The sequence below is a fragment of the Gadus chalcogrammus genome, chromosome 23, assembly GCF_026213295.1.
Source record: "Gadus chalcogrammus isolate NIFS_2021 chromosome 23, NIFS_Gcha_1.0, whole genome shotgun sequence".
NCBI classification, from domain to species: Eukaryota; Metazoa; Chordata; class Actinopteri; order Gadiformes; family Gadidae; genus Gadus; species Gadus chalcogrammus.
Window position 1 is genome coordinate 5,723,931 of NC_079434.1, and position 10,811 is coordinate 5,734,741.

The 10,811-nt window shown below is 48.5% G+C and overlaps 1 protein-coding gene across 1 annotated transcript; it reads left to right on the forward strand.

Moving 5' to 3' along the window:
* The first annotated feature begins 4,524 nt into the window (after positions 1-4,524).
* Positions 4,525-10,478, forward strand: LOC130377624 (ubiquitin carboxyl-terminal hydrolase 37-like). Its single transcript, XM_056584780.1, has 12 exons — positions 4,525-4,529; positions 4,649-4,811; positions 5,931-6,031; positions 6,432-6,563; positions 6,882-7,005; positions 7,112-7,266; positions 8,577-8,676; positions 8,808-8,884; positions 9,013-9,122; positions 9,618-9,672; positions 9,874-10,028; positions 10,409-10,478. The coding sequence occupies exons 1-11, from the start codon at positions 4,525-4,527 to the stop codon at positions 9,887-9,889; spliced, it is 1,038 nt and encodes a 345-aa protein (XP_056440755.1). The 3' UTR covers positions 9,890-10,028; positions 10,409-10,478.
* Positions 10,479-10,811: the final 333 nt, after the last annotated feature.

The following is a 10,811-nucleotide window of genomic DNA, read 5'->3' on the forward strand; positions in this document are numbered from 1 at the left end:
TCATACACACCAACCCTCAGTAGACACACCAGTAGCATCCACACCAGGGAGGTCATTCAGTAAACAGACCGGCAGCCGGTACAACTGCACTACCGCTGATATCCACTAGATGGTGATTGTGGCTCCATATTGATATATTATCCATATGAATGCGTGTTAGAGTTACACTTTAAAAGAAGAAACATGACACTGAAAGATAAGGTGAAGATTTATCTTCATCTAATGAATGTTCAAATGCGGTCTTATTACAAAAATACTAATACTTTAATATGAATACCAAAGCAACGATAGACAAAGTACTTCCTTCCTGGCTCCTGGTGGCTCGTACAGTAGTGAGGTGAAGCCTTGCAACCTGTTGTTGTGTGTGTGTGTTCTCAGGCTCCCCAACCTGGCACAGAGCTGCTATTTAAACTCCACCCTGCAGAGTCTCCTGACCGTGAGGGTCTTCAGTCAGGAGATGGAGCAGACGCAGTGGGCTTGGAGTTTAGCCCCCTCTGCACAGCTGCTCAGGTACACACACTGGCAAACACACAAACAAGCACACACACACACACACACACACACACACACACACACACACACACACACACACACACACACACACACACACACACACACACACACACACACACAGACACACAGACACACAGACACAGACACACACACACGACACACACACACACACATGTACACACAAACGCCACATACACACACACACACACACACACACACACACACACACACACACACACACACACACACACACACACACACACACACACACACACACACACACACACACACACACACACACACACACACACATTAGCACACACACATTAGCACACATTCACACACACTTACTTACGTACTTTCTTCCCCCCAGGGAGTTTGTGGCCATCGGGACATCACGTTGCTCCGACAACAATGGCCACAAGATGGCAGTGCTGAGTTCGTTTAAGAAGAGGGTTTCGCTGCAGTCCCCAGAGTTCCAGGACGGTGGACAAAAAGTGAGTTCCCCCCCCTCTCCATATATACCAAACAACTTCTTTATTATTTGTGTGGTTTGGTTCAACATGTGTGTGTATGTGTATGCCTGCGTGTTTGTGTGTGTAGGACGCCCATGAGTTCCTGACCGCTGTGCTGGACCAGTTGAGGGGTCTGTCCCTCCTGCTAAAGCCAGCCGCTCTGGGCATGCTGGGAAGGACCTACTCCTGCCCCGTGGAGGCTCACCTGCTCTTCAACATGTTGAGAACCAGGACCTGCAAGGGGTAAGGCACTGGATGGAGAGGGCTCTCCGTGGCTGCAGAGAGAGCACTTTATGAAGTATCATAAACAAGGCTTTACTTTTACTCTGGGATTCTTGAATCAGCCAAAACAGCTTTGGGCCAGCCTGATCTGCTTTCTGCCAGCCTGATCTGCAGAGCGACATTAGATCGCTTGCAGATTTGGCTGAAAATGTAATAACTGAGCCGATAATGTAATAATATATAAATATGGCTGCAGCCCCCCATTCAATATTATCATATATCATATTCATACTGCTTCATTCACCAATGATCATAACCTGAATGTTTGTCTGATGCATATGCTCTAGTCTAGATGCTGCTACTAAACTAATTTAATGCACAAGTTTATCCACAGATGCACAGCCATGCGGTTCTTCATAAAAAATAAATCAGTAAATTCCATAAAGACAATTTCACCAAACTGTCATTTTTTGTGTAGTTTTGTGTAGTAGTTTGTGTAGGCATAGTGGATGGCATAGTCATGTAAACACACCATTACCACTAGCCCTATGTACTCAGTTATTACATTATTGGCTCAGGTATTACATTTTCAAAGGATTTTTTTTATGTAAGGCCAACAACCAAATAACCAGCCAATAACGTAATAAGTTATTACACTATTGGCAAAAAGTTATCACGTGATTGGCTCAACACCTTTATGACATTATTAGCAAGTTATTACATTATTGCTTTATTACATTTAAATTATTATGTTATTGACCGTTATTACGTAATTGGTTTCTATAGTCCTCCCTGTAGGTCTTGGTCCTCCCTTTAGGTTTTGTCCTCCCTGTAGGTCTTGGTCCTCCCTGGAGGTCTTGGTCCTCCCTGTAGGTCTTGTCCTCCCTGTAGGTCTTGGTCCTCCCTGTAGGTTTTGTCCTCCCTGCAGGTTTTGTCCTCCCTGTAGGTCTTGTCCTCCCTGTAGGTCTTGGTCTTCCTGTAGGTCTTGGTCTTCCTGTAGGTCTTGGTCCTCCCTGTAGGTCTTGTCCTCCCTGTAGGTCTTGTCCTCCCTGTAGGTCTTGGTCCTCCCTGTAGGTCTTGTCCTCCCTGTAGGTCTTGGTCCTCCCTGGAGGTCTTGGTCCTCCCTGTAGGTCTTGGTCCTCCCTGTAGGTCTTGGTCCTCCCTGTAGGTCTTGGTCCTCCCTGTAGGTCTTGTCCTCCCTGTAGGTCTTGTCCTCCCTGTAGGTCTTGTCCTCCCTGTAGGTATTGTCCTCCCTGTAGGTCTTGGTCCTCCCTGTAGGTCTTGTCCTCCCTGTAGGTCTTGTCCTCCCTGTAGGTCTTGGTCCTCCCTGTAGGTCTTGTCCTCCCTGTAGGTCTTGTCCTCCCTGTAGGTCTTGGTCCTCCCCTTAGTGGTTAACGATATGGAGGCCTTGATGTAGGGAGGACGTCGGCCCCAGCAGCAGTGTATCCTGCTCTTGGCCAGCAGTCTTCATCAGTGTCTCCCGTATGTCCTCCTGTGTTAGATGTGAGGGCCAGTCCTCGTCCATGGAGGTCTTCACCAACCTGTCCCTGGACCTGGAGCCTGGAGGCTCGGTGAGCCAGGCCCTGGACAGATACCTCACGGTCAGTGACCCCACCCTAGGTCATGGACCCACCATGCTGTCACTCATCCCCCCCCTCGGTGCTGCTGCGGGCGGATGGTTGCTCTGTGTGAGGGTCAAACCCAGGCGTGTGTTGTTGTGTTGGTTTGTAGGAGAGCTCTCTGAAGTACGCCTGCCAGTGCGGAGGAAATACATCTGGCACCCAGACCTGCTTCCTGACCCTACCTAAGTGAGTGATTCTACAAGCTAGAGAGATAATGATCTACAGTAGCTTTTATTTCCAGTGTTTGTTGTAACAGGAAGGGGGCACAGTTATAATTCCTGTTGCTCCACCTGCTCTTGCCTCGTCTCCTGCAGCGTTCTGGTCCTCCACCTGAAACGCTTCCGCTTCACCCTCACTGGGAGGATAGAGAAGGTGGAGGATGAAGTCCTCCTGTCCAGAAACCTGGGACTCAGCATTGGGACAGGTGCTGAAGCTTTGTCCCTGTCCTGTTCAGAAGATCCAATATCTTATCCACTTATATCTCTTGTGTCAGTATTATGTACACATGAAGAGAATAAGCAAGGCCAGACATAGACAAAGAGTATATGTTGATTGAATAACTGAAAGGATGAATAGGTGTAGCCTTTACTAACCCTTCAAATGATCTATTTCATACTACAGAGGCAGGGAGTGAGGTCAGCAACACCATGGTGAGAAGAAGAGAGAGAAAGAATATTTGAGAGATAATAAGCTAATCAATTAAACAAATTAGTATTATTAATAACATGAGGTGAGATAAATTATAGAATACTTACTAATATACAGTAATATAGCTGCCTTGCCTTAAGCTTAACTTCAACCTGAACTGTTAGTAAGATGAAGGGAGAAGAAGTGCAGAAGATGTTCTCTGTGTGTGAACCTGTTGCTGTCCTGCCGACGCCGTGCTCACTGTTCAGTATGATACGCGTTTCCTTCCCAGGAGAAGTACACACTGGTGAGTGTACTGAGCCACATCGGTGCCCGGGCTACATCAGGTGACACAAACACACACAAACACACACATACACTTTAGGAGTTTTGTGTATGTCGCTTGCAGTTACACTGTCCTGGGTAGATTGGTTATTGAATGATTGAGTTATTGATGATTGTATGATTGATGTTTGATTATTGATGATTGAATATTGATGATGATATGATAGGGCATGTCAGAAATGTATCTTTGAACCCACCCCCAGGACATTACATCAGTGAGGGGGCCTATCCAGAAGAGGGCAACAACCTGGCTGACCAATGGCTGCGCTACAATGACCTGAAGGTGTCACGGACCACCGGCAGGGCCGTCTGTCGCCGGCGGCAACGCACAGCCTACCTGCTGTTCTACCAGCGACAGGTAGGAGGAAGAATTAAATCACATTCAAAAGGCAATCAGACAGATAATCTGGACTCCAGCAGGCCTGGTTTCAAATCAAAGTCTGGTAGGCTGGCCATTATATTCACTCAGTTAATTAAAATCCCTTTCTGAAAGCGTCATTGACCAGCACATCTGAGTTTCTCTTTGGTAGAATGTCTCTGTAACGAAACAGGACCCAAGGCGTGACTCGGCCCCTTCAGCCTCTGGTGTCCGGCCCAAGCTCTGAGCCGTCTCCCCCTCGGGAGTTCTACTGTAACGTTGAAGACTGCTGGGTCCCAGATTAGCTCCACTGTAGATAATGATGGGGTGAATGAGTCTGCAGTGTTCTACAATACGTGGTGTTTCCTTTGTGTGTCCAGGTGTAGAACAGTCTGGGGTCTGGGTGGGGGTGGGGGAAGGGCCCTCTGGTCTTGGGTGGGTGTCAGGGATGTTGAGGAGCAGACCAACATCCCAGAGTCCCAGAGTCCCAGAGCCCCCCGAGACCACGCTGAGCCCACCCAGGAGCGATGGAGGCCCAGACTCAGTGGTCTCCTCCACCCAGGCAGCCCCAGCCCTCAGCTCCTGCTGCAGCAGATTCCCCTCGCCGAGGTGGGTCTCACTCAGCCTCACTGAACTTATATGTCTGTTTGAATACGTTAGTCCGTAGCGCTCCTCCTGACTCTAGCCTACTTTAAATAGTTTGCTTCATTGCAACGGGGAAAACTGGGGCAGAAGTTGGCCGGAGGAAAGAACCATTGGTGTGGTCAGCAGCTCAGGTGAGACTTTAAATAACTGATCATTCACACACACAAGGCCCCGCTGCTGCTAGACCTACCATGCATGTTCACCTGGACACTCACCTATTGATTCATGTATTCATCATGTTTATATTGTTCATTTTATGCACATTTCATGTACAGTAATATTACTTTGATATTTTATGACCTTTATCATTTACTTCTATTGTCATTAGTATGATTATTATTTTCTGTTCTTAGCACAGTAATGTGATTGAAGATTATTTTGAACGTGTGTGTGTGTGTGTGTGTGTGTGTGTGTGTGTGTGTGTGTGTGTGTGTGTGTGTGTGTGTGTGTGTGTGTGTGTGTGTGTGTGTGTGTGTGTGTGTGTGACCCTACTAGTGAAGTCACTAGACCGACGGCCCCCCCCTCCGAGGTGGCCCAGCCACGGGCCAGGGCTCCAGGCCGGCGCGCCCCACCGAGGCAGGGCAGCTCCAGGAGGATTGAGCTGCTGCCCTGAGGTAGGTACAGGAGGAGAGGACCCCAGGTGACCCCTGGTGACCTCTGGTGACCCCTGGTGACCTCCGGTCTAATCGTAGATCTCCACATGGATACCGTTCTCCAAATCGAAACTAGCGTTGTTAAATGACATCTGAATGTAATGAACTTTGAAAAGCCTCTTGATCTGCTATAAGGTACCACATTGGGAGGGGGGTACAGTGTTCTAGTGGTGAGGATGTTGGACTCCCAGCAGGCAGGGTTTGAACCCCAATGTCCACAGTACCTTTAAGCATCCTTGGGCAAGCTGCCCTAAACCGTACTTGCTTATTAATGTATCCAGGAAACCTCCCCGTAAACCTCATTGGATTAAAGCGCCCCTAATAAAGTGACTAAACAGTAACTATATGTATCTATGTTTGACCCATAGGGAGGCCCGGACCCCTTGGTTGGACAGTCAGTGTGACGGGGTGCAGGCCGGACCCTCCGTAGACGGGGCCCTCGTCCGGGGGCCGTCATCCCAGTCTGGTGGCCTCCTCACCAGGCAGACCGCCCCCCCCTCGCCTCACAGAGCAGCAGCTGGGCTTCCTGGGGTGATTGCTGGATGACGGGCTCATACACACCAACCCTCAGTAGACACACCAGTAGCATCCGCACCAGGGAGGTCATTCAGTAAACAGACCGGCAGCAGGTACAACTGCACTACCGCTGATATCCACTAGATGGTGGTTGTGGCTCCATATTGATAAATTATCCATATGAATGCGTGTTAGAGTTACACTTTAAAAGAAGAAACATGACACTGAAAGATAAGGGGAAGATTTATCTTCATCTAATGAATGTTCAAATGTGGTCTTATTACAAAAATACTAATACTTTAATATGAATACCAAAGCAACGATAGACAAAGTACTTCCTTCCTGGCTCCTGGTGGCTAGTACAGTAGTGAGGTGAAGCCTTGCTACCTGTTGTTGTGTGTGTGTGTGTTCTCAGGCTCCCCAACCTGGCACAGAGCTGCTATTTAAACTCCACCCTGCAGAGTCTCCTGACCGTGAGGGTCTTCAGTCAGGAGATGGAGCAGATGAAGTGGGCTTGGAGCTTAGCCCCCTCTGCACAGCTGCTCAGGTACACACACTGGCAAACACACAAACACACGCGCACACACACACACACACACACACACACACACACACACACACACACACACACACACACACACACACACACACACACACACACACACACACACACACACACACACACACACACACACACACACACACACACACACACACACACACACACACACACCCACACACACACACACACACATGTACACACAAACGCCACATACACACACTGTACACACACACACACACACACACACACACACACATTAGCACACATACACACACACTTACTTACGTACTTTCTTCCCCCCAGGGAGTTTGTGGCCATCGGGACATCACGTTGCTCCGACAACAATGGCCACAAGATGGCAGTGCTGAGTTCGTTTAAGAAGAGGGTTTCGCTGCAGTCCCCAGAGTTCCAGGACGGTGGACAAAAAGTGAGTCCCCCCCCCTCTCCATATATACCAAACAACTTCTTTATTATTTGTGTGGTTTGGTTCAACATGTGTGTGTATGTGTATGCCTGCGTGTTTGTGTGTGTAGGACGCCCATGAGTTCCTGACCGCTGTGCTGGACCAGTTGAGGGGTCTGTCCCTCCTGCTAAAGCCAGCCGCTCTGGGCATGGTGGGAAGGACCTACTCCTGCCCCGTGGAGGCTCACCTGCTCTTCAACATGTTGAGAACCAGGACCTGCAAGGGGTAAGGCACTGGATGGAGAGGGCTCTCCGTGGCTGCAGAGAGAGCACTTTATGAAGTATCATAAACAAGGCTTTACTTTTACTCTGGGATTCTTGAATCAGCCAAAACAGCTTTGGGCCAGCCTGATCTGCTTTGTGCCAGCCTGATCTGCAGAGCGACATTAAATTGCTTGCAGATTTGGCTGAAAATGAATAAATATGGCTGCAGCCCCCCATTCAATATTATTATATATCATATTCATACTGCTTCATTCACCAATGATCATAACCTGAATGTTTGTCTGATGCATATGCTCTAGATGCTGCTACTAAACTAATTTAATGCACAAGTTCATCCACACAAATAAATCAGTAAATTCCATAAAGACAATTTCACCAAACTGTCCGTTTTTGTGTAGTTTTGTGTAGTAGTTTGTGTAGGCATAGTGGATGGCATAGTCATGTAAACACACCATTACCACTAGCCCTATGTACTCAGTTATTACATTATTGGCTCAGGTATTACATTTTAAAAGGATTTTTTTTATGTAAGGCCAACAACCAAATAACCAGCCAATAACGTAATAAGTTATTACACTATTGGCAAAAAGTTATCACGTGATTGGCTCAACACCTTTATTACATTATTAGCAAGTTATTACATTATTGGCTTTATTACATTTAAATTATTATGTTATTGACCGTTATTACGTAATTGGTTTCTATAGTCCTCCCTGTAGGTCTTGGTCCTCCCTGTAGGTTTTGTCCTCCCTGTAGGTCTTGGTCCTCCCTGGAGGTCTTGGTCCTCCCTGTAGGTCTTGGTCCTCCCTGTAGGTCTTGTCCTCCCTGTAGGTCTTGGTCCTCCCTGTAGGTCTTGTCCTCCCTGTAGGTCTTGGTCCTCCCTGTAGGTTTTGTCCTCCCTGTAGGTCTTGGTCCTCCCTGTAGGTCTTGGTCCTCCCTGTAGGTCTTGTCCTCCCTGTAGGTCTTGGTCCTCCCTTTAGGTCTTGGTCCTCCCTGTAGGTCTTGTCCTCCCTTTAGGTCTTGGTCCTCCCTGTAGGTCCTCCCTGTAGGTCTTGGTCCTCCCTGTAGGTCTTGTCCTCCCTGTAGGTCTTGTCCTCCCTGTAGGTCTTGGTCCTCCCTGTAGGTCTTGTCCTCCCTGTAGGTCTTGGTCCTCCCTGTAGGTCTTGGTCCTCCCTGTAGGTCTTGGTCCTCACCTTAGTGGTGAACGATATGGAGGCCTTGATGTAGGGAGGATGTCGGCCCCAGCAGCAGTGTATCCTGCTCTGGACCAGCAGTCTTCATCAGTGTCTCCCGTATGTCCTCCTGTGTTAGATGTGAGGGCCAGTCCTCGTCCATGGAGGTCTTCACCAACCTGTCCCTGGACCTGGAGCCTGGAGGCTCGGTGAGCCAGGCCCTGGACAGATACCTCACGGTCAGTGACCCCACTCTAGGTCATGGACCCACCATGCTGTCGCTCATCCCCCCCCCTCGGTGCTGCTGCGGGCGGATGGTTGCTCTGTGTGAGGGTCAAACCCAGGCGTTTGTTGTTGTGTTGGTTTGTAGGAGAGCTCTCTGAAGTACGCCTGCCAGTGCGGAGGAAATACATCTGGCACCCAGACCTGCTTCCTGACCCTACCTAAGTGAGTGATTCTACAAGCTAGAGAGATAATGATCTACAGTAGCTTTTATTTCCAGTGTTTGTTGTAACAGGAAGGGGGCACAGTTATAACTCCTGTCGCTCTACCTGCTCTTGCCTCGTCTCCTGCAGCGTTCTGGTCCTCCACCTGAAATGCTTCCGCTTCACCCTCACTGGGAGGATAGAGAAGGTGGAGGATGAAGTCCTCCTGTCCAGAAACCTGGGACTCAGCATTGGGACAGGTGCTGAAGCTTTGTCCCTGTCCTGTTCAGAAGATCCAATATCTTATCCACTTATATCTCTTGTGTCAGTATTATGTACACATGAAGAGAATAAGCAAGGCCAGACATAGACAAAGAGTATATGTTGATTGAATAACTGAAAGGATGAATAGGTGTAGCCTTTACTAACCCTTCAAATGATCTATTTCATACTACAGAGGCAGGGAGTGAGGTCAGCAACATCATGGTGAGAAGAAGAGAGAGAAAGAATATTTGAGAGATAATAAGCTAATCAATTAAACAAATTAGTATTATTAATAACATGAGGTGAGATAAATTATAGAATACTTGCTAATATACAGTAATATAGCTGCCTTGCCTTAAGCTTAACTTCAACCTGAACTGTTAGTAAGATGAAGGGAGAAGAAGTGCAGAAGATGTTCTCTGTGTGTGAACCTGCTGCTGTCCTGCCGACGCCGTGCTCACTGTTCAGTATGATACGCGTTTCCTTCCCAGGAGAAGTACACACTGGTGAGTGTACTGAGCCACATCGGTGCCCGGGCTACATCAGGTGACACAAACACACACAAACACACGCATACACTTTAGGGGTTTTGTGTATGTCGCTTGCAGTTACACTGTCCTGGGTAGATTGGTTATTGAATGATTGAGTTATTGATGATTGTATGATTGATGGTTGATTATTGATGATTGAATATTGATGATGATATGATAGGGCACGTCAGAAATGTATCTTTGAACCCGCCCCCAGGACATTACATCAGTGAGGGGGCCTATCCAGAAGAGGGCAACAACCTGGCTGACCAATGGCTGCGCTACAATGACCTGAAGGTGTCACGGACCACCGGCAGGGCCGTCTGTCGCCGGCGGCAACGCACAGCCTACCTGCTGTTCTACCAGCGACAGGTAGGAGGAAGAATTAAATCACATTCAAAAGGCAATCAGACAGATAATCTGGACTCCAGCAGGCCAGGTTTCAAATCAACATCGTGTAGGCTGGCCATTATCTATGCTCAGTTAATTAAAATCCCTTTCTGAAAGCGTCATTGACCAGCACATCTGAGTTTCTCTTTGGTAGAATGTCTCTGTAACGAAACAGGACCCAAGGCGTGACTCGGCCCCTTCAGTCTCTGGTGTCCGGCCCAAGCTCTGAGCCGTCTCCCCCTCGGGAGTTCTGCTGTAACGTGGAAGACTGCTGGATCCCAGATTAGCTCCACTGTAGATAATGATGGGGTGAATGAGTCTGCAGTATCCTACAATACATGGTGTTTCCTTTGTGTGTCCAGGTGTAGAACAGTCTGGGGTCTGGGTGGGGGAAGGGCCCTCTGGTCTAGGGTGGGTGTCAGGGATGTTGAGGAGCAGACCAACATCCCATCCCAGAGTCCCAGAGCCCCCCGAGACCACGCTGAGCCCACCCAGGAGCGATGGAGGCCCAGACTCAGTGGTCTCCTCCACCCAGGCAGCTCCAGCCCTCAGCTCCTGCTGCAGCAGATTCCCCTCGCCGAGGTGGGTCTCACTCAGCCTCACTGAACTTATATGTCTGTTTGAATACGTTAGTCCGTAGCGCTCCTGCTGACTCTAGCCTACTTTAAATAGTTTGCTTCATTGCAACAGGGAAAACTGGGGCAGAAGTTGGCCGGAGGAAAGAACCATTGGTGTGGTCAGCAGCTCAGGTGAGACTTTAAATAA

Coding starts and splice junctions, on each gene's coding strand:
- LOC130377624 (XM_056584780.1), top strand. Junction 6,032..6,431: donor CAGCAGCTGGGCTTCCTGGG/GTGATTGCTGGA, acceptor GTGTGTTCTCAG/GCTCCCCAACCTGGCACAGA. Junction 6,564..6,881: donor CCCTCTGCACAGCTGCTCAG/GTACACACACTG, acceptor TCTTCCCCCCAG/GGAGTTTGTGGCCATCGGGA.